Source organism: Melanostigma gelatinosum (assembly GCF_949748355.1).
Source record: "Melanostigma gelatinosum genome assembly, chromosome: 2".
Lineage (NCBI taxonomy): Eukaryota > Metazoa > Chordata > Actinopteri > Perciformes > Zoarcidae > Melanostigma > Melanostigma gelatinosum.
This window is the reverse complement of record NC_136635.1, coordinates 401,071-423,412: the sequence shown is the minus strand read 5'-3', so window position 1 is coordinate 423,412 and position 22,342 is coordinate 401,071. Positions and strand designations below refer to the sequence as shown.

The 22,342-nt window shown below is 47.6% G+C and overlaps 2 protein-coding genes and 1 long non-coding RNA gene across 3 annotated transcripts in view; 1 reads left to right on the top strand and 2 right to left on the bottom strand.

The window, feature by feature from the left end:
* Window positions 1–22,342, top strand: part of adamts17 (ADAM metallopeptidase with thrombospondin type 1 motif, 17) — a 270,965-nt gene that overhangs the window by 221,211 nt on the left and 27,412 nt on the right. The gene's annotated exons all lie outside the window — the stretch shown is intronic.
* Window positions 6,269–22,342, bottom strand: part of LOC306794229 — a 77,801-nt gene continuing 61,727 nt past the window's right edge. The window contains exon 3 of the long non-coding RNA XR_013772920.1: window positions 6,269–7,758. This is a non-coding gene — a long non-coding RNA (uncharacterized lncRNA). The remainder of the gene's footprint in view (window positions 7,759–22,342) is intronic.
* LOC306794219 (uncharacterized protein) lies at window positions 7,748–19,739 on the bottom strand. The gene is made up of 2 exons (XM_079292208.1): window positions 10,846–19,739; window positions 7,748–9,816 (listed from the first exon to the last, which is right to left on the bottom strand). The coding sequence occupies exon 1, from the start codon at window positions 16,152–16,154 to the stop codon at window positions 14,724–14,726; it is 1,431 nt and encodes a 476-aa protein (XP_079148334.1). The 5' UTR covers window positions 16,155–19,739; the 3' UTR covers window positions 7,748–9,816; window positions 10,846–14,723.

The following is a 22,342-nucleotide window of genomic DNA, read 5'->3' as shown; positions in this document are numbered from 1 at the left end:
GCTAGCGTTGTGACTGTTGCTACAATTTGCAATAATTTGCAATAATACTACCTACATTGGGCCCCTTAGCTGTATCTGAGACTATACAATCAAATGGACCCTCTGTAACCTTGAACAGAGGTGGGGTATTATATTATACAGGTGGGTAATGCCAGTGTAGCCTCTGACAAGTGTGATGGAGGGGCAAAGTGTCATCAGTAAACAGAGTTAAAATACAACTAAATTCAGGACTTATGAGTCTGAATCTTGAAGGAACTGGTGTTGCTAGGGGTTGCTAGGTCCTGAACACACAATACAATCTGTACTACTGACTCTTAAAGGATTACATCTACCCACCCCCTTTGTACACATCACAGGCATAATATGATAACAGCTTCCCATACTTATGTGTGGCAGGCCCACACTCGTCAGTTATGATGCACAAGGTTTTGGACATCCACCCGTAGGTGTGTTCATACTCGGGACAGGAGACTACCTCACAGAAGTCGAACTGGACCGTCGATGCTGTACCTTCTTTGAACATAAGAGTGAGAGTTACATTTTCATAGGTGAGTGTCGTCAGAGAAGCCTCTCTACGTGGTCTGAGATCGGTTTGATTAGCTACTGAGGCTAAATGTCGAATCCTGATATAGTCATGCATGTGATCTGGTTCCTGTCTGTGGTTAATTCCACATACTAAGAGGGAAGCTACTGAACTCAGGAATAAAATAATTACAGACTTCCATAACCCACTGACCTAGAGTCTCCTACAGGACGCCCTCGCTTAAACTGTGGGGGAAACGTCATCTTCAGTACTGTCTAAACCCCTCTTTTGAGGTGTCTTTGGCTTCAAATTTTCCTGTCTGATGTTCAATCCTGTCTCTGCGAGTGTCTCACTCGTTACCTTCGCTGCTGCACAGTGAGTGAGGTGGTGCCAAGTAGCTCCAGTTTTACCTTTCACCTTTACTGCATGTGAGGTTGCCAATACTACCTCCCATGGACCGGTCCACCTTGGTTCACTCCACTTGCGCTTGTGGACTCTTATCCACACCAGACTGCCTGGTGACACGTCAGCCTGCTTCCTTTCGTCAGCTGCTGCTTCTGCATTTGTCACCTGAGAAAACAACACTCGGCTCATGTTAGTTAGAGCTCCCGTATATTTCTCAATTTCTAGAGTTAGCAAGTCTAGTTGTGGTTTATCATGACGTTATTAAATCTCAAAAATTGTGAGTAGCACCTTTACTGAAAACTATTCTAAATGTGGATCTACAAAAAATGTTTGACACCTTACCATATCCCCCCTTCACCTCGATATCTCTGCTGTAAGGGATCACATGGCAACCATCTATGTATCTTGGCTATACACTGAACCTCCCCATGGTCCTGGTGACAGCATGGGCATCTGTTGATGTCTCATGGGAGGAGGTCCTGCTGGACCTGGTCGTAGGTACTGCTGATGTTGTGGTGGGAACGGAGCATGTTGTGGTGGTGCATTGGGCTGTCTTCCTCTTCCCATTTGCCTTGGGCAGTCTCGGGCCCAATGGCCCCATCTCCCACAGGTGTAGCATTCACCAAACCTGTCAGGGTTTTCTCTGTTTCCTGGTTGGCCATATCCGCCTGCTTGGTAAGCTCTGCCTCTTCCATATTCTCTGCCTCTGTTGGATGCACGTGCACGTCCTCTGCCTCTATAGGGCGGAGGCTGGTAGTACTCCACCATGGGGGCTGGCTCTGCTGGAGTTGGTGGCTGCTGGGCTTCTGCTGCTATCATCTGTTTCTTGGCCTGAAGTTTTTTAGTGAGTTCTCTGTCAGCCTCTGCTAGTTGAAGTTTCAACAGTCGCTGCGTCATTCCCTCTATGTCTTCCTGTCCTTTCGTCTTCTCAGTTAGATGTCGCTGGTTGTAGTGAGTTAGGTGTTTCCTCCCCATGGCATCTTTCATGTTGCTCAAGCCTACTACTTCTCCCAGCGCTGTCCGTACCGGTGGAGGCAGGCCCTTTTGCACACTGTGTCGCCATACCACAGTGGTGGCTTCATTGCTATCATGTCTCCCCCCTGTGGCCCTCTGCCACTCTTCTTCAGCTCTCCTCAGATACTGATGGGTTTCTTCTTCTGGTTTTATCTTCAGTCCCGAAAGAGAGTTCATTTTTGTTTTTTTGGCCCAGATTCTCCGCATTGCTGACCAGAAAACTCCTCGAAAGTTGTCAAATGGGGTTTCATCCCCCCTGTTGGTCGTTCCTGTACTTACCTCCAAAATGTTCAATTTGGCTGTTCCTTCGGTGTGGATCATCACGGCACGGATGTCTCCCAATGCCAATTTATCAGCTGCTGTGAGTTTTTCAAAGACACGGATCCACGGATTGGCTCCACCTGCCAGCGGTGGCAACGCCTTTTCCAGTGCGTCCATGTCTCGATGTCCCCATGGCACAAACTCAGCTTGTCCGTTGGATTTTACCAGCTCTCCTACTTCCTTTCTCTGCCTCGTTAATGTAAACATTATGCAGCCTAGGAGTGTTCAAATGTGTGTATTGAATGTGCACGCTTGTCATCACATGAATCAAAGTCAACTCACCCTCTGTGCTGTATGGCGTGTGGCCGTTGACTCCAAAACTGGGATCCACTGCTTCACTTCCCAGATCTGGACCCACTCAACCACGCACCTTGACTAAAACAAACACAAAACTGCCAAAAGTTCAGCAGTAAATGTTAGCATACGTCTGTAGTGTAAGAGAGGTCAACGATCTCTCAAATATGTTTGCGCCGTCCGTGTCAAAATTGATTCTTAGGAACGATGTAAAATAGTAAATGTACCAAAATTAGTCAATACTGGATATGTGAAGGAATCTCGAATCCAAAATTGAAGCTAGAATTCCGAAATCAAACTCAACATCTAAATCAGAATCAGAATCACAATCCAGTTCCAAATCAGAATTCGAAAGGTTTAAAATTGGAAGTCAAATTAAATTAAAAAACAATGAATAATTAATCAATTAAATATTAAATTCAACTTTGAAATCAATAACTGTGTTCAAAGATATTCAATCAGAAATACCAATGCAAGTCAAACTGTTGAACTGCACTTACACTCTGGTCTGCACAATAATGAATCACAATTAAGTTCAAGAATTGAAGAACAACTGAAACCATTAATCTTTGTTAAAATGCTGAATTAAAACCAAAGTCAACGACTAAAGTTATAATGCTTAATTAAAACTAAGGTCAGGATATAAGCTCACAGCTCTTAGACAATGAATCTCTGAAAAATTTACAGATTCTAAACACTTCGCCGAACCGGAAGTTACCCTGAAACCGAACCGGAAGTTGTCCTGAAACTGGCTGTGGTAACGGATATGCTAACCGCTATGCTAACGACAAAAAACGGAGCTTCTAATAAAGCATACGCACACACAAGTATCACCAAAATCCCACACTTTAATTCCACTGGTACGCCCTCTGTCTCCTCTCACACTCTACTGGTTATTTTATTTTATAAGCACTTATTTTACATACAGAGTACCGCAACACCGGAGCTACACGTAGCTAGCGTTAGCTCCCCACAGCGCGGCTACAGATCATGCAATGTTATTCATCATTTTAAACGTATTTCCACGCTGCTAAAACACAGACTAGTCACACGTATTATTGGACTTATTTATTCATCATTTTAAACGTATTTCCACGCTGCTAAAACACAGACTAGTCACACGTATTATTGGATTTATTGTCCGGTTTTATTACACCTTAAACCTCCGGTTAACAGGCTAATAGCTCCTCCAGACCTGAGTTCATCGTTACTTACGATCGCGAGTTACAAACTACCAACGTCACAACACTCTCCTCAGTCAGTCTAGTTTCCCCAAAAGCCTACCATTCTACCTCTTCCGAATCACCCACACGACCCTCTATTTATCCATTCACGGCCAAAACAAGCGAGAGTGTCTTTCCCGGAGCCGCAGCTTCAGAAGCTAACTCCCGCTAGCCTAGCTTCTCTAAGCAGCGTACGCGTCGAGACCTGAAAAGTCATGAACTAGACCCGCTAAGGGTTGCACGCCAAAGCCGGAATGTCACAATATTTCAGTCCGCCAAGCTACATACCTGCTTTAAACTAGCTATCTGCAGGCCTAACAGTACTTATGTTGGGCCGAAGGAGGCTCCCAGCATGAGCAAAGCAGTTCGCCCGTTCCATAGCTTGTTTGATTCCAATGTGGTGATTTAATTACAGCGCTGTCTGCCTTTAATTGATTCTTAGGATCCTTATACTCTGGACTAATCCCTTAGTTCATCATGCTTCAGAAAGTAAATCGTAGCTTACCTCAGTGGAACGTGGCCTCCTCGTGGAACGTACCCCCCGGCAACGCAGCGTTAGCCGTTAGCAGCGCTTAGCCAAGCAGAAATACCTCTAACGTCCTAGTAGCTACCTCACAGATTTCATGAAACGGCTCTGCCTACCGATATTATGGGCCCAGGATGTCTGCTTGACCAACGCCGCCTTCAGCACACACAGCGAGGCCGGTAAGACTGTCCCTTCGTGTGTTTGCCAAATTTGTTAAGGCTAAAATCTCCTCACAATGAAAATGGAGCCGGCTAGCCCACGTGGAATGATAGCTTTTCAGACACACGGCGCTAAAAACATTACCGAAACTGATTTACAATTATAAGGAATTTAATTCCACTGATGCAAGCACGATCACAGTTATACATTGGAGTATATACTCCTATGACATATTAAAACAATAAAACCCCATTTGCAAAAACCTCACTCGGCTCCTCCGGTGAAAACACGTCTGTCGTCCGGGGGCCATCACAGAACAAGAGCGAGGAAAAAAGACTTTCTAATTTAACCTCCCACTACCTCTGTTCGGCACACCCCCTCTTCCATTTATCTCGATTCCTATTGGCTAAATTCCCCTATGCACTTTTAGCTACTTAAACCTATATCACTTTATGTTTATCTTAATTATGCATTCCAAACCCTTATGATTATGACTAATTATGAATTATTAATTATTAAACACTTTTATTATATCTACTAACTACAGTTTTTTGCTCAAATTTCTTACAATTCTCTTCTGAGAGAAATCCTTTCTTTGCATATTCTAACTTCTTCAGGGCTCTTCCTGCCCAGAGCCCCGTAGTACTCCTTCTCATGTTAACCACCCCTTTGACATTGGCCACTCTGACAAAGGGTGGTAAAGCTTGTATGTTAGTGGCCATTCTTGAGTTCCTGGTTTTCTCCTAGTACGGAACTGGCTTCAGCTGCCCTACTCCTTGGATTCCTTTCTTCTTGAGTTGAACAGTATTACTGTCCAATATCTTGACAACTATGTCTGATTTATCGTACTTGGCTTTGACTGCCGAGTTAGAAGCACCGACCTGAGCCTTGATCCAGACGCGCTGTCCTACTCGAAGTAGCACTTTTTGCTCAAGCTTGGGTTCTTTATCCTCTGAGCCACGTCCCACCTCTTGTGACGTGAAGGGGCGGCGCATCAGCTCCTCCGCAGGGGAGGGCCTGTCACTTCGGTAGCGGCCTTCAGGGCCTTGGCGATGTCCAGGGTCTTAGTGCTCCATTCTCTCGAGTTGGCATTTTTCCCAATCCAACTTTTCACCAAGCCAATGGTCCTTTCCACCACCCCGTTGGCTTGGGGGGTGTATGGGGGAGAGTAGATCCTCATTACCCCATGCTGTTGGCACCACTGGTCCACTTTAGCGTTGCGAAAATGCGTTCCGTTGTCAGTCCTGAGCTCCTTAGGCACCCCTAGGTAGCCACAGACTTGGTCCAGCATGCTAACAACACTGTTGCCGTTAGCTTTTCTTACTGCTTTTGTGGTTACATACCCTGACATGGAGTCCACTAGCACCAACAGGTACTTTTCTCCGCTTTTACCCGGTACCCCTAAGGGTCCTGCCACATCCATGCAGATAGAACCCCAGGGTACGGTACTTTTAATGGTGAGTCCTCCCACCCTTTGTCCTCTCCTTCCTGCGTTGTATCGACCACACAACTCAGTCTTTTAGGATTCTGCGGACTTCTCTTTCAGGAATCCAGAGTCGCTGCTTTTCCAGTTCCCTTCATGTCGGAACGGTGCCGGCGTGTCCTAGTGCACCATGCACTGCCTGCACCACTTCCTTCACATTTTCTTCTGGGACTACCCTTCCTTTGAGAAAATCTTCCCACTTCTCGATCCCAACAAAGACAATTTGTCTCATCTGGACGAAACTATCCACTTCTTCGTTTCCTTGCCAATGAGTTCCTACTCGCGTGTGGGCCCTCTGGTGCACCACGTCGAGCTCCATTGTTAGCCGCAATTCGGCTATTTTTCTCCATAGGTTTTCGTGAGCTACTTTCTTGTTTTTAGCACTCTCAAAACCATTTTCTTCCCATATGGACAGGTCTTCATTAAGGGCCTGGGCACAGTAATATGTTGAGGCTTAAACTCAACCCCACAGAGAGAAAGCCGGAGCACGTGTGTCTGCTTTGTGCCGTCGACACACGCTGCAATAATAACGCTACCAAAACTGGTTTACAATTATAAGGAATTTAATTCCACTGATGCAAGTACGATTACAGTTAAACATTGGAGTACATACTCCTATGAAATATTAAAACAATAAAACCCCATTTGCAAAAACCTCTACTCAGCTCCTCAGGTGAAAAACACGTCCGTCGTCCGAGGGCCATCACGCGAGAGAGGAAAAAAAGACTTGAAATTAAACCACCCACCTCTGTTCGAAACACCTCCTCTTCCATTTATCCCGATTCCTATTGGCTAACTTCCAGGAGTGTATTCGCCTGTCTGCCTTTGAGTTTACTAACACATTCAATGACCGTCAGTTACGTTTTAACCCCTTCTATAATAATCCTTCAGTGTGAAAGTTAAACTTCTGCAACTTGGCAGAAGCTTCATGTCTTTTAGCTACTATTCCTACATCACTTTATGTTTATCTTAATTATGCATTCCCAAAACCCTTATGATTATGACTAATTATGAATTATGAATTATGAATTATTAAACACATTTATTATATCTACTAACTACAGTTTTTTGCTCAAATTTCTTACAATTCCCCCCTAACTCACAGTTCACTGTGAGTTAGCTACTCAAATGTAGTTAGTTATTCAAATGTCCCTGGAGACCTCCCCCCTACTCAATCCAGGGAGAGGCTCCCTATCTATCTAAACAGAGGCAAACAATTCATGCATACAGATATCATTTCAAGTATTCCTGTTCAGTCCGTTTCAAAATCGAATCCGTAAAAAAGGAAGAAATCGAGTCCGTAAAAAAGAAAAGATCGAATGCGTTGAAAATCACTGCCTTCCATGTCTTGGGGCTGGCAGGATCAGGATACAGCCTGTAGGCTAGAGAACACATACTGAGAAGCCTTGACTGTTCTTTTACACTTGACAAAATTGCATTTCTTAATCTTTACACCCTAAAATCCCATTATAACCCATTAAACAAAAATAAAATCTCACAATACTCATCCAGAACAATCAGTCTATTTCCCAAATTTCCAATATCTCACCGGATGTTTTAGAAGTCCATCTGGGCGTTTATCAGGTCCTTCAGGATCTCCGAGAGGATGGTCAGGAACCGCTCGTGAAGTTCCGCTATGGCACCGCTGGTGGCCTCATCTAGACTGTGGCCATCAGAAGCTCCAATTCGTCCTCATCCTCGACACATAACTGGTTGCCCTGGACTTGTGTCTGGCTCATCGTTGAAGCAATAAACCCCTGTAGAAGTCCACGGATGCAAGGGAACCCCCATCCACAGACGACTAGGAGGCCTACGACGACAGCACACAGAGTAATTACGATTGACAAAAATGTATGTTTCCACTGGCCAAACATACTTTCCAACCAGTCGGTGAATGGATTCGTGACACCAGAGTTCTCCGCTAGCTCTTGGCTGAGTGCTGTCAGTCCCTTCAGAGCCCTGGTCACCGATCCATCAGGAGCTGTGTTGTTTGGAACGAAAGTACAGCACGCAGACCCAAACATCTGGCCAACGCCACCTTTCTCTGCTAAATCATATCTAATGCCATTCTGTTCTGCAAGGTCATAAAACTAGTCTTCGCCAGCTGTGCATGCAGCCCTGATATGGCGTCCCTGGTGAAGTTTACAAAACGCTGTTGGTTATAGTAAATGTAGTTGATCCAATCGACATTTTTATTAATCATCACCCTCTGAGAGAAAACAGATTCTAAATCTGCTGCTATTTGATTTCTGGCTTGAAAGTCATTAGACACCCCCCTTGGCACTCTTATGACATCTTATGTACACTTGGTCATCAAAGGCTCCCTTCGGGCTACCGGCATCTCTTTTGGATCTTCTGTTAGCATGTGGGCGTGGAGAGATGAGTTCTCTATAAGTTGCGTCATTGACAGGCAAGATATAGAATGGTAATATAAGTTGCACCAACGCACATCTACCTGTCCAATCTTTAGGCAGGATTGGATATATGGTTCTTCCTCCACACCACCACCATAAATCAGCTCTAGGTGCTGTCTGTCTTAACACACTGTTATATAGATAGTCGCTAGCATTGTGACTGTTGCTACAATTTGCAATAATTTGCAATAATACTACCTACATTGGGCCCCTTAGCTGTATCTGAGACTATACAATCAAATGGACCCGCTGTAACCTTGAACAGAGGTGGGGTATTATATTCTACAGGTGGGTAATCCCAGTGCAGCCCCTGACAAGTGTGATGGAGGGGCAACGTGTCATCAGTAAACAGAGTTAAAATACAACTAAATTCAGGACTTAGGGGTCTGAATCTTGAAGGAACTGGTGTTGCTAGGGGTCTAGGTCCTGAACACACAATACAATCTGTACTTCTGACTTGAAGCCGTATATTGTACCCACCATAAATTCCCATCTGCCATTCCAGTTTCCAACCCCCGGTACCTCATTCTCTGCGTCAGTCGTATGTCGAACCTGGTCTTTTTGACAGATCTTAACAATAATCCTAATGAGCCCTTGTGGGGCAGGACTATCAGTAGTTGCCTTTCCCTGTACTACGTAGAGTCCTCAGTCAGTCAATTTTGGGTCTGTTACGGTAAGTCTTAAAGGATTACATCTACCCACCCCCTTTGTACACATCTCAGGCATAATATGATAACAGCTTCCCATACTTATGTGTGGCGGGCCCACACTGGTCAGTTATGATGCACAAGGTTTTGGACATCCACCCGTAGGTGTGTTCATACTTGGGACAGGAAACTACTTCACAGAAGTCGAACTGGACCGTTGATGTTGTACCTTCTTTGAACATAAGAGTGAGAGTTACATTTTCATACGAGAGTGTCGTCAGAGAAGCCTCTCTACGTGGTCTAAGATCGGTTTGATTAGCTACTGAGGCTAAATGTCGAATCTTGATGTAGTCATGCATGTGTTCTGGTTCCTGTCTGTGGTTAATTCCCCATACTAAGAGGGAAACTACTGAAATCAGGAAGAAAATAATTACAGACTTCCATAACCCACTGAACCTCGAGTCTTCTACTGGACGCCCTCGCTTAAACTGTGGGGGAAACGTCATCTTCAGTACTGTCTAAACCCCTCTATTGAGGTGTCTTTGGCTTCAAATTTTTCCTGTTTGATGTTCAATCCTGTCTCTGCGAGTGTCTTACTCGTTACCTTCGCTGCTGCACAGTGAGTGAGGTGGTGCCAAGTCGCTCCCATTTTACCTTTTCTGCATGTGAGGTTGCCAATACTACCTCCCATGGACTGGTCCACCTTGGTTCACTCCACCTGCGCTCGTGGACTTTTATCCACACCAGACTGCCTGGTGACACGTCAGCCTGCTTCCTTTCGTCAGCTGCTGCTTCTGCGTTTGTCACCTGAGAAAACAAAACTCGGCTCATGTTAGTTAGAGCTCCCGTATATTTCTCATTTCTAGAGTTAGCAAGTCTAGGCTAAGACCTATCACTGAGTTAGAGGACTTGGATTGTGCTGTATTTAAATTCAAAGTTGTGGTTTATCATGACGTTATTAAATCTCAAAAATTGTGAGTAGCACCTTTACTGAAAACTATTCTAAATGTGGATCTACAAAAATGTTTGACACCTTACCATAAATGTTTGACACCTTACCATATCCCCCCTTTACCTCGATATGTCTGCTGTAAGGGATCACATGGCAATCATCTATGTATCTTGGCTATACACTGAACCTCCCCATGGTCCTGGTGACAGCATGGGCATCTGTTGATGTCTCATGGGAGGAGGTCCAGATGGACCTGGTCGTAGGTACTGCTGATGTTGTGGTGGGAACGGAGCATGTTGTGGTGCTGCACTGATCGGTCCTCCTGCTCTTTTATGAGGGCAATCTCTCACCCAATGACCTTCTCTCCCACATACGTAGCACACTCCTTTACTTACAAGACCCCCATGCCCCCCTTTATCGTTACCTCTCCCTCTGTTGGATGCACCACTTCTGCATCGTAGTGGGGGCTGATTGTACACCACCGTGGAGGCTGGTACTGCTGGATTTTGTTGCTGCTGGGCTTCTGCTGCTATCATCTGTTTCTTGGCCTGAACTTTTCTATTTAATTCTCTGTCGACCTCTGCTACTTGCAGTTTCAGCAGTCGCCGCTGCATTCTCTTTATATCCTCGTCTTCTTTACTTTCTGCTCGTCTTTCCTCTATCTGCTGTTGCAAATCTGTTGTGATGCGTTCTACTTCTCTTACTTCACATTTTAGTCTTCCCACCAATTCTCCTACTTCCCTTACTCCACATCTTAGTTTTCTTACCAGTTCTCCTACTTCCTTCCTCTGCTTCTTTAATGTAAACATTATGCAGCCTAGGAGTATTCAAATGTGTGTATTAAATGTGCACGCTTGTCATCACATGAATCAAAGTCAACTCACCCTCTGTGCTGTATGGTGTGCGGCCGTTGACTCCAAAACTCCACTCAACTTCTTCTTCGGTGTCATCTGCAATAAATACATCATCGATGTATATAGTTGTCTCCAGGCCGTCCAGTATGTCCATCACGGCCGACTGGAAAACATTCGGTGAGTTTTTGTAGCCTTGGGGTAGCCGTTCCCAGACGTACGCTTTACCTTTGTGGGTGAACGCTGTCTTACCTTGGGAGGCTTTGGCTAGCCTCAGCGAGAAAAATCCGTTTGCCAGATCTATGCAGGATTTGTACCTTTTTAGTTTCAGTGTTTTCAGCATCCCTTCGGGGTTGATCAGGCTGGCTCAGTTGGCGACAGTCCTGCGGTTGAGGGCCTTGAAGTTGATAACAGGTCTCCATCCCCCTCCCGATGACTCAGGCTTTTTGACTGCCTGTATTGGGCTGTTGGTGATGGGATTTGGCTCCTCGCGCACCACTCCTAGTTCGCTGAGCTCCGTGACTATCAGGTCCATTTCTGCAACTGCCCCTGGATTCAGGGGGTATTGGCGGACGGGCGGGTGTACCCCCCCTTCTATGGTGTGGGTGTACTTCGCACCCATGTCTCCACAGTCATTTTTGAACCTAGCCACTCCGGCTTGGGATAGTATGTCATTTAGCGTTTCTTTTCCCTCCGGGGAAAAGTCGCTTTCTTCGATCTTTTGCTTGGTCACTTCTGGAATGTCCACTGGTTTGTACCACTCCTGTGATAACGATCCCATTTGGATTAGTTTTGCCCCGAGGACTTCTAGTCGCTGTTTTATTGGGGTTCGATTTTCTGGGCTGCTATGCAGCTCTTTTAGGTCCGTTATTGTCATCAAATTGTAGGGTCCTAGAGCCCATACAACTCCTTTCCAGACGCCAAACGGAATCTTTTTGATGGTTCTGTCGGCTAGTTGAACAGTCAGGTGTCCTTTTGTTTCAAGGCATTTGCGGGTCATCGACACTTCAGCACCAGTATCTACCTGATAGGGGATTCCATCCACGTTGGTGTATATGTCGTCCCCCACCCAATAGGCATGATCCACTGTGACCCGTGCCCGTTTAGCCATTACTTTCTCTGCCCTTCGCTCCCAGCTTCCATGCGGGAGACACGAAGGGCCTGTTTCTGCTCTGTTGTCAGCTTGTTGTAATCCTCGGAAGAGAGAAAACCGCTCTTGTTGGCTGGTGGGGAGCCGTGGCTTTGTGACTCCTCGTCCTCGCAGTCTTCCAGCACGAATCTTTGGTAGTGCTGTTCCGCGGTTTCTTCGGGATCCATCGGTTGGTCCGTCACATGGGCCAGCCACAATCTCTTCGCTTCGTCGTTTGTGGAGCTGGCTTTTACCATAAGCCATTTTTGCGTCAGATATTCTTGCACCGATTCTTTTGGGTCTCGGTTGGCCACCATCGCCTTGATCTTTTTTAACTCACCAAAGCTCTGGGTGGAGGCTTGCATCTTTGTTATGCCGTCATTGTCTTCAGCGGTGGTGAGGCAGCTGCTTCGTCCAAGGCCCTGCCCTTGAGATGGCTGTTCGTCTTCGCTGCCCAAGATGTCTTTCAACAGCGCTCTTTCTTCCTCCACAGCGAGCTTCCAGGCTGCTTTCTTACTTTTTGGTACCTTCGGGCATCTTTTTCAATATTGGAAGATGATCCTCTGGGCTCGTGGAGCGAGCGTGTCTTGTCTTAGCCTGAGCTTTCTTGTACCGCCCTGACCCTGGGTCCTTGAGCTCCTTCAGGGCCTTGCTTACTGCAGCGGGAGTCCCGGAATGGAAAGAAGGCGGAGTTGTGAGAAAAACTTATCTCCCACACTCAGAGCGGATTTAAGAGGACAACGAAAGCTCTCAAGAGGCGTTTAGTTATATCAAAAAGCAATAGGTTTATTATCAACAGAGTTATGCAGCCCCGCAATTCAACATGCATGGGTTTCTAATAGCTTCACTCTCAATCGAGATCCGCCATAAGAACAACACTTGAACATAGCCGCGCAGCAATTCATATAGGTCCTTCTTATGGAAGCCCATTGGTCAAAATCAAAGAAGCAGGCGGAGCTTGTTTGTACAAGTAAGCCACCTGGTTGGAGCCTGGACAAATCCGTCCACACTGGCCCGTCCCAGAAGGCGTAGTCATCTGTCAGTGTGTTATGGAATGTTGTAGACTGCAGGGGGAGGACTGGTTTAATACAGCCCGAGGCTGTTGGGCCTACCCTAAGATGGCGGCACTGCCCTTGTGACGCAGTTACGCCAGTAACCTTCCACTGCTTCTCCCTCGCCCTACCGTCTCATATGAGTATTGCCTGAGTAACTATTAAAGCTAAAACTATTAAAGCTGCTATAAGCTATTTTATCCATACTAACTGCGAAACAGTAGAAGGTGTAAAATGTTACACCTTAGAAGAAATAAGATTGCATAGCATTTTATCAATAATTCCCTCTCTTGACGTCTGAAGGACGTCACTTTCTTTACCTTTCTGTCCTGTTACACGCATGTGTCTGGCTCTGCCTCATCTGACCCTAACAGGCTGATCTGCTCCTCCCATACTGGGTAGGCTCCATAGGGAGGGGGTGGTGGTGGTTCCTTGGAGAGGGCAGTGGTGATGAGACGGCTAACCAAAGAACGAATACAGGGTATTATACAACATCCACATTAACCAAACAAATTACCCTGCATTTTGCGTCAGATCACCTCGGACCTCTGCTAGAGGTCTGGACGGCTCAGGTGCTGGGGCACAGTGTGTCAGGTGGTGCCAAGGGGCTCCTGCTTTACCTATGACTTGGACCGAGTGTGAAGTAACCTCCTTCACTTCGTACGGCCCTGTCCACCTGGGGTCAGTCCACTTTCTTTTATGAACTTTGACCCTGACCCAGTCACCCACTCGGATGAGATTTTTTACTTCTTCCTGGTCAGCTGCACTGGTTCGCTGGACCTGTTTGGAGAGAGCCTCCGTGAGAGTGATTAATGCAGTCATATATGCCTTCATTTCTACTTGCTGCACATCTAGGGCAGGAATATGACTACCATCTCTTGGAGGACCTGGCATTTGCCTCCCTGTCATTAATTCATGTGGTGAAAGATGCGTCTCATTTCCTTGTGCGCTCCTCATTGCCATTAGAGCTAATGGTAAGGCTTCAACCCATGTCAGCTTTGATGCTGCACATGTTTTCGATATTTTTGATTTTAGCTTCTGATTTGCCCTCTCTACCAGTCCTTGTGACTGTGGATGATACACTGATCCATACCTATGTCTGATTCCTAGTCTGGCTTCTACTTCCTGCAAATGCTTATTGCTGAAATGTGAACCATTATCGGACCTTATGCATCTAGGAACCCCATAGCGAGGTATCAGTTCTGTTTGCAGCCACTTTATTACGGTCTGTGCATCTTCTTTTCTAGTTGGGATTGCCTCCACCCACTTTGAGAATCTGTCCACCATTACCAAGATGTACCTTTTTCCTTGTACTCTGTTTTCAGGTCCCATGTCCGTGAAGTCTATGCTGATGTCCTGGAAGCAGGCTGATGGTACAGGATAAGAGCCCATAGGTGCTTTGTATGGTTTCTTCACATTGTGCTCCCCACAGGTGGTGCATTCGTCGCAGAAGAGGGACACCATACTCTCCATGTGTGGATGCCACCACAATACTTGCATTCTTTGCAATGTTCTTTTCTTTCCTTCATGCGTTGGTCCATGTGCCTCTGGTATCAGTGCGACACACAATTCTGCTGATGCTACCACTCTGCCGTCATGGGATCTCCAAAGTCCACTTTCTCCTCTTGTTGCTCCTTTCCTTTGCCATTCGGACCATTCGTATGATCCAGCCTTCTTCTGTATGTCAATCAGTGTTTTCTCAGTGAGTGCTGGCTCTTGTATGGCTGCCTTCAAAACCATCTGTTTTGGTCTGTATCCTCCCACTGTGTTTGTGGTGCTTGGTTGACATGTTCTCCAGAGCGAGGGTCATTTGGCGTCCATGGCCCAGTGCCTCCTAGTGGTGGCTGGTATGGCTGGTATGGCTGTCCAGCTTGATCCTGACTTCTCGGATCCTGATTGCCTCTCCCTCTCTGGTAACTTCCTCTTCTTCCACGTGGTGGGCCTTGTTGTTGTGGCTGACCACGCGAGCGGCAGTCACGTGCGTAGTGACCTGGCTTTCCACAGTTGTAGCAGTAGAAAGTTCCTCCTTGGCCATCCCATTGGGCGCCTCCTCTTCGTTGGTTCTGCTGCCATGGTTGTTGCATCATCATCACCGGGAACACTTGTTCTGCTTGTGCTTCCTGTTGAGCCATCTGTTTCTTTTTATCTTTAGCAATCTTTTGAGCCGCGTCAAGCTCTGCCAGCTGTCTCTTCATTAGTGACACTTGCAGTGCTTTGAGCTCCACATCCGATCCTTCCACTGCTGCCCTGTGTTTATCATAGTGATGCAGTACATGTTCTCTCCATGCAGGTTGAGTGAAGGAGGCAATACCCACGGTATTTTCAATCGCCTCTCTTACTTTTCCGGGCAACCCTTTGGTCACCATGCGCCTCCAGAGTGCTAATGATGTCTGAGATGTATCTGGGGATTCTCTGAATGTTGTTCTCCACACTTGCTCAGCACGAGCTAGGAGATCGGCAGCAGCCTCCCCAGGCTTGGCCACGAAGGTGGACATTTGGCTGTGGTCTGTTGGAGTAGGGTACTCTCTTCTTAGGGACTGATGTAGTGCCAGCCTGACACTGCCTATTGGTGTGGAATCTGGCATCTGCTGCGTTCCAGCTGCATTTTCAACTTTGTTCAGCGTGTGCTGGTCAGTAGTTCGGGCCAATAGGCCTCTGTAGTCACCCAGTGCTAGGTTGTGTGTTGACGTGAATTTTCCCAACTCACTGATCCATGGCTCTGCTCCTGAAGTTAGCGAAGGCAGTGCGGCCAGCAGTGTCGTCATATCCATGAAGGAGAAGGGAGTGAATGCCATTCGACGAGGTGCGGCGGCTGTTGGAGCCGGCCTGAGGGGCATCATGGGGGTGCTGCGGAATGCTAGCCCACTTCGTGTTTGTCCCGCCTCCTCGGCCGTGCCTGTGAAGTGTCCGTCGATTTTCAGTGTCTTTACCGGTGTCTTTCGCTGGTAGGTAGACTGTTCTTCCTCATCATCTTCTTCTCCAACCTCCTCTTCCTCTTCACCTGGGTGGTAAAAAACCGACTGTTGGACGCTAAACCCTGCAGCTGGCCCGCAATGCGGAGGCGATTTTGGTAGCAGCCCTTCATCATCCTCCTCTAGGGTGAGATCTGTCATCTTTGATTGTAGATCAGGGAGCTCTACAAAGTCGAGCTCGCTTAACATACGTGTCTCTCTTCTTTCTTCTACTCCCTGTCTGCGATTGATTTCTTTGGTGAGGCGCTCAATGTGTGCTGCTGCTTCTGCTTCCAGTTCTTCATCATAAGCGTATTCTGCACACGCTCCGCTCCTTCGTCTAGGTATGTTTGGTGTTTGGAGTACACGGAGGCGTTCTTCCAGTACACTTACTGTTCTTTCAACTTCCTTTGCTTTTCTTCTTCTATTCTTCTCTTCTGGGGAAATCGGCTTCCTCCCTCCACTGTGAAGACTCCTTGCAGTTGTCCTTTTTTCACCACCCTCTGTGGGGCCTGTATGAAGGGGTTGGTGGCCTCCTCGGCCACCTCCTCGGGAGCTGGAGGTGGCAGGTCAGGATACAGATTGCTTTGTTCATGCTCATGCTTATTTTTGTTGTTAGGAGCGAACGGGTTGTTGTCATATGAGGGAGGGGCTGAGGGTGTTAAGGACGGAAATATGCCTCTGCCATATCTGGCGGCCTCTAGTGGTGAGCTTACTGCTCCAGCTGCCAGCTTCATCTTGTCCTTCTGTTCTCCAATCGGCTTCCTGTCCATCCTCTTCCTGTCATAGTCAAAGCACCTCTTGATGTAGGGCCACACTCCTTTCTCTTCAGCCACGTGGGTTGACGCCTTTCTTTTCCCCATGTTCAAACTTTTAGGATTTCTGTCCTCCCAGTCTTTCTTCTTCTCTTCGTAGTGTCTCACAACTTCTTTGTTTATCTGTTGCAGCTCCTCTTCCGTTGGGGGACGATTCCCACGTTCTCCATCCCAAATGTCTTTATCCTTCCATCTCTTTATCATTCTCTTGTACGCTTGCTGCTCTACTGGCCAATGCTTCCTTCTACCCATCATCCTACTCTGATCCTGCACATCATTCTCCAAATTGCACAGATAAGTGCCCTCTTTGCCTGCCATGTCTACCTCCTCTTCACTGTCTCCACTAATTTGAAATATAAAATGTTTGGATGCAGTATTCCCAAATCTCCACCAGATGGAGCCAAAGCTCCTGTCAAATGTTCTTGTTGCAGTTCCTGAAGTGCCCACAGATGGAGCCAAAGCCTCTCCCCAATTTTCTTGTCTGTCCCTAGTAACTATTTCTCAGCCTGTCTGGGCTGCAGCTGGTCCCTTATCTACAACTTTCACTCCCTTGAGCCTCTGTGCCTTTGCTGTGTCTTCGCTCCTAAATTTGTTGACGGCCCCTAGGGAACCAAATTTCCATCCTCTGTAATCTCCCTAACTCTACCAGTAAAACTGACACGTATATTAACCCTCAGCTGTCTCTCACACATGTACGCTTCACGCAATCACTCTCACCCATACCAAATTGAAACCATACACTGCCGTCACTGAAATACGCACAAATCACATATAGATCTGTTCTTATAGCGTTTTCACGAGCACGGTCCCCGAAGGAAATGGCATTACTCAACCCTCAATCCACTTTCTCAAACTCAGCAAACCGACTGCAGTGCAGCTGGCTTCTTAGCCACCACACAAATGACAAACTGCTTTTTAGCAAACAAATACAGTCAAATAATAAACACTTCTTTCCCTAACCTAAAACACAAAACCAACTGTGCTACTTTTAATGTATCACCACGACCGCTGCGTAGTGCCAACAAATGCAGTACATCAACAAAACAATTTAAAACACGTAACCTAGGGATCTTCTCCGTCCCTGTCCGTTCCTGGTTACTTTCCCTTTAAACTTCGTCCGTTATCAACGACACATCGGTTAACTTAAGTTCTGTGCTCTCGTGCAGAAACTACGTCTAGGCTACTCTAAGCAGAGATAGCATGGTTTTCCACTACACGCCACACACGAACCTAGTGTCCGGAGACTTGATGGCCTTGATACGGTATTTATTCACGGTCTATTTTCTCTATTCAGTTTTCAATGACCTTTGACACATATCCCCGTCATGTGTCAAGAAGAGTTGACCTCTCAGAGCTGCCTCGGTAACATGTCGACACATTAAAGGGAGAAGTAGTCAGGCTATAAACGCACAAAGCATATATTCAACGTTGAAGCGTAATCAAACAGATAAAATGTATGAATAAATATAACGAAATGTTCTAATCAAATATGTAACAAATGTTTAACTGCATAGAAGTGATTTAAACAAATGTAATGAATGTTTCTGTGTGTTCTGTGTGAGACTGGAGCGGAGAAAGAGATGTATTAGGCAATAATGACATTGCTGTAATCAAGACCAGATGTTGGGTGTAGTCAAGAGAAGGATCTAGAAACTGATGTAATAGTTGAGTCATACAGGCAATGTTCGACTTAACGCCCTTTCCAGAGGGAGGGGGGATGAGTCATGGACCAAACAGGTGGGGGCTGATCACAGCCCATATGAGGAATATAAGGACATGCTTGCGGACAGCAAGCTGGGATTTCATCGCGGATGCCATCCAAGCGCATCGGAAGAAGATACTGAAGCCTGCAGCTGATGTATTGAGGGCTTCGTCTCTGTTCACGGAAAAGAGACCTCTGTTCGTGGACATTGAGATTCAAAGACGAAGGTTCTAACTCTCCCCACCGCTCGCCTCTTAACATCTGGACAAACGGAGAAGCCGCAGCTGCCTGAGAAAGACTTTGTACTGAGTTTTGGGGACTGCTGAACGGGCTCCGTTGCGGAGCGGGAGGATCGAGGGTCCGGCCGGCCCTTCGTTCCTAACAACTCCAAAAGAACTCTTTTCATCGCACCATTGGACATCCAGCTCCAACCGAGCCGTCTCGGCGACTAAAACTAATGAGTATAATCGAAGAAGATAATTAAATTGACTAATCATGTGTAGTGACATTTTATGTGAGCTGTAGCTGTAACCCTTGCAAAACTAACTAATATAACCTGCAATAAATATCTAATCTGCATTTAAAGTGCATTAATTTGCCGAAGTAGTAATGAGTTCCTCGTGACAGTAAAAAGTTAAAGCTATTGTACGTCTAACAACTGAGTTCTGAAAGGTTATCCTAGAGACCGAATCCACTTAACAATCCCTTACGGTTTTAGCAAGAATTAATCCTAGCCGTTAAAATCTAACCTGGCATTTACCAAGAGCGCGGATCCATAAGAGGGAAGCTGCCATAACCGACGCGACTGGTGGGAGCGCCCGGGGCCAGGACTGGTCTCTCGGCCGAGCGCGCTCTGACCGGAGGAAGCAGGGTAGACGTCGGGAGTAACGGCAGTTAGCGGAGCCAGGCGAGTTCCCTCGCCAGAACACCAGCTCGAGAATCTTTTAATAGAGAGCTGAGTCAGTAATTAGCCCCGTATCGGGCCAGAAGTACCCAGGATCTAACACGTGGCGCCCATAACGTGGGGCTCGACGGAAAAGGAGTACGTTGAGTCCAAAAGAAGAACCCCGGCAGCTAAGAGAGGCTGTCGTTCGTGTACGAAAAGACCTGAGGTGAGGCGTTGGGGTAGAAAGCAAAGCTGCCCAAGCCTCGAAGAAGTCCGATTGCGAAGACATCCACGAATCGAAGCTGTGTGTGGTATTTACAGGCCAACACAGGAGAATCCGCAGGCGACGGGGAGCATCGACCAGACTCGCCCGACCTGTAGAGGGACCAGAGCCTGATCCCATCCCTTCCTCAACGCGCGACGAGAGGCTTTGGGAGGAAGGCGACTCGAGACAACAAAGACAAAGTCCAAGATGGACATATCGCCAGGAGGATCCGATAGCGGCGGAGGCGACCCAGCGGGACGAGCCAACGGCCCTGAAGGAGGAATCGCCACCGGACAGCAGAGAGGACCCGATGGCGACGAAGGCAGCCCGCAGACGACGGCGACGACTCAGGAGGACGTACCAGCGCCATCGACCCAGGACCAGGCAGCAGACGACAGCAGGGACCAGGACGCAGACACCGCTGGACAACAAGGAGCGGCATCGCCAGAACCGACACCGGAACCGAGACCGGGGCCACAACACAGAATCAACGTCCAACATCAGATCATCCTGAATGGCAAAGGATGGGACACTTGGGACAAATCTGTTCAACTACACCTGATCGTGCTGCATGAAGAAGCAGATAAGGCGAAGGTGGGAGAAAAAGTAAAAGCTGGATGCGAAAAAAAGGGGGGTTATCTTGCTCCCCTTGCCCTTGAATCAGGACTGGTGGCAGCAGTAGTAGGGTGTGAAGGACCCCCGAAAAGCAAACTGAAGGTAGCAGAATGGCTACGTTGGTGGCTGGAGGTAATGAAAGTCATTAAAGGAAAAATAACCACCGTAATCAGCCCGTCAAAAGAATACGACTCAGTCGTGAAGATGCTGGCCGCAGAAATAGAAGCGGGGGCAATAACTATACAGAAGAATGTAAAAGCCACCAACCGCTACAAAGAAAGTGAAAAAGAGCGAGAAGCCATAGCGGCATGGATAGCCGAACAACCAAGTTACCACGCGGCTCCCCACGAAGATCAGCTCAGCACCCAAGGGACCGAGGTGCACACGGACTCCTCCGCGGGGGCGTCCTCGGAATCCGACAAAGGAGACAGACAGGACAGCAGCGGCGACGGGGAGATCTCGGAGGAGGACGAAGTGAGGGACGACTCAACGCTGGACAGAAGCGATGCGTACCAACCGCTCCCGCCCTTCATGCAATTCGGGACTCCCGCTGCCGCTGCAGTAAAAAAGGTCCTGCAGGACTACAACGGCCCAGTACCGGGAAGGCACAAAAAAGCTCAGGGTAAGACAAGACACGTTCGCTCCCCGAACCCAGAAGAGCATCTTCAAAAATTGAAAAAAATGCCCGAGGGGACCAAAAAATATGCAAACCAGACCGGGTTAACCGCATATAACCACTTCGGAGAGCCTTGGGACATAGACAGCCATGGATTGGTTGTCTTAACCAACTCACATCTAAAGCCTCACATCTCCCGGTTCAGAAAGAGTTTGGTAAGAGAGGCAGGCAGCCTCTACAAAGAAGAACTTGAGGTGCGCCTCCAGGGATGCAGACAAAGACAGGAGGAGGTGGTGGTTACGAGCGGCGGAGAATCAAGCCATTATGCGGTGCTACACGTACCGATCGAAAGATATGAAGATGGCGAAGATCAGGACACTTATCGGGACAGCATAGAGGAGGCATTAGAAAAAGGTGTCACCCGAGCAAGCGAATTGTCCTTCAAAAGAGTCGTTATATGTAACGACGGCGCCAGGTCCGGCAACCTACCATGGGAGGTAGCAGAAGAAGCGGCAATGAGGATTCTGCACCTCCTGATGAACGCTCCCCACGGGTGGAACAACATCCGCGAGTTGGTGTTAGTCACCTCGGTGGCCCAATACCACGAGAGAAAAGAGAGAATACTGAGACCCCTCTTCAAAACGGAGGGGCCAAACAACTGGAGGGCAGGACCGCCGGAATACGAGGACGAGAACGCCCCAGTTGCGAAAGCAGTTCTGCCACGGCTCCCGCAATCAGCAAGATTGAAGAAAGAAACCAGGACGGAGCAGAGGAGCTACCAGGAATCAACACCCGGTCCCTCTACACGAGAGGAGCGACGTCCACAGGTCAGCTCAAGCCAGGAAAAACCACAAAAGGAAAGAAGAACTCCAATCCCCTCTCCCCGGACAGTAGCGGTGCAGACAGAAGAGGAAACCCCCGTGCCAACCAAACCTCCACGGGGGATCCCCAGCCCAGCAGAGTCCGTCGGCCTGCAGACAATGCGCTACTCCGGAGGCGGAGAAGCGGCCATGATAAGGTTCGAAAGTCCCGGCGGGAGCAGGGAAAGTCCCAGGACTCCACAAAGAATGCCAGAACCAGTTCAGCCGGCCTCGCCGTCAGCAGAGCCAGAAAGAGAGGCGCAGGAAGAAGCCGCAGATGTAAGTTCAGATGAAGAAGAAATGGCACCAAGCCTGACCTCCATCGAATACGAGGCTCCGGGAGGAATAACCGACCTGAAGATGGGGAGCAGAAAAGGCAAAAAGAACGCGCTGCCCCTTGTTTCAGTGTACACGGCTTCGCGGAAATTCCCCCGAGACGAACGTTACGGGCCCATGACCACCAAAGACGGAAGAAAAGCCTATGTTCCAGAGGTCGGTCAAACAGGTTATGATGTTCCAGAAATATGGATGCACGACCTCGAAGGAATGAAAGGAACAATGGTCTACGCGACAAAAGGAGAATGGGCGAATTTTCTAATGACCCCGACCTACGGCTCCCTCGCAACAGCCACGGAGCTA

Bases quoted from the DNA above. Each gene is read 5' to 3' on its own strand.
- LOC306794219 (XM_079292208.1), bottom strand. From the start codon at position 16,154: ATGTTAAGCGAGCTCGACTTTGTAGAGCTCCCTGATCTACAATCAAAG.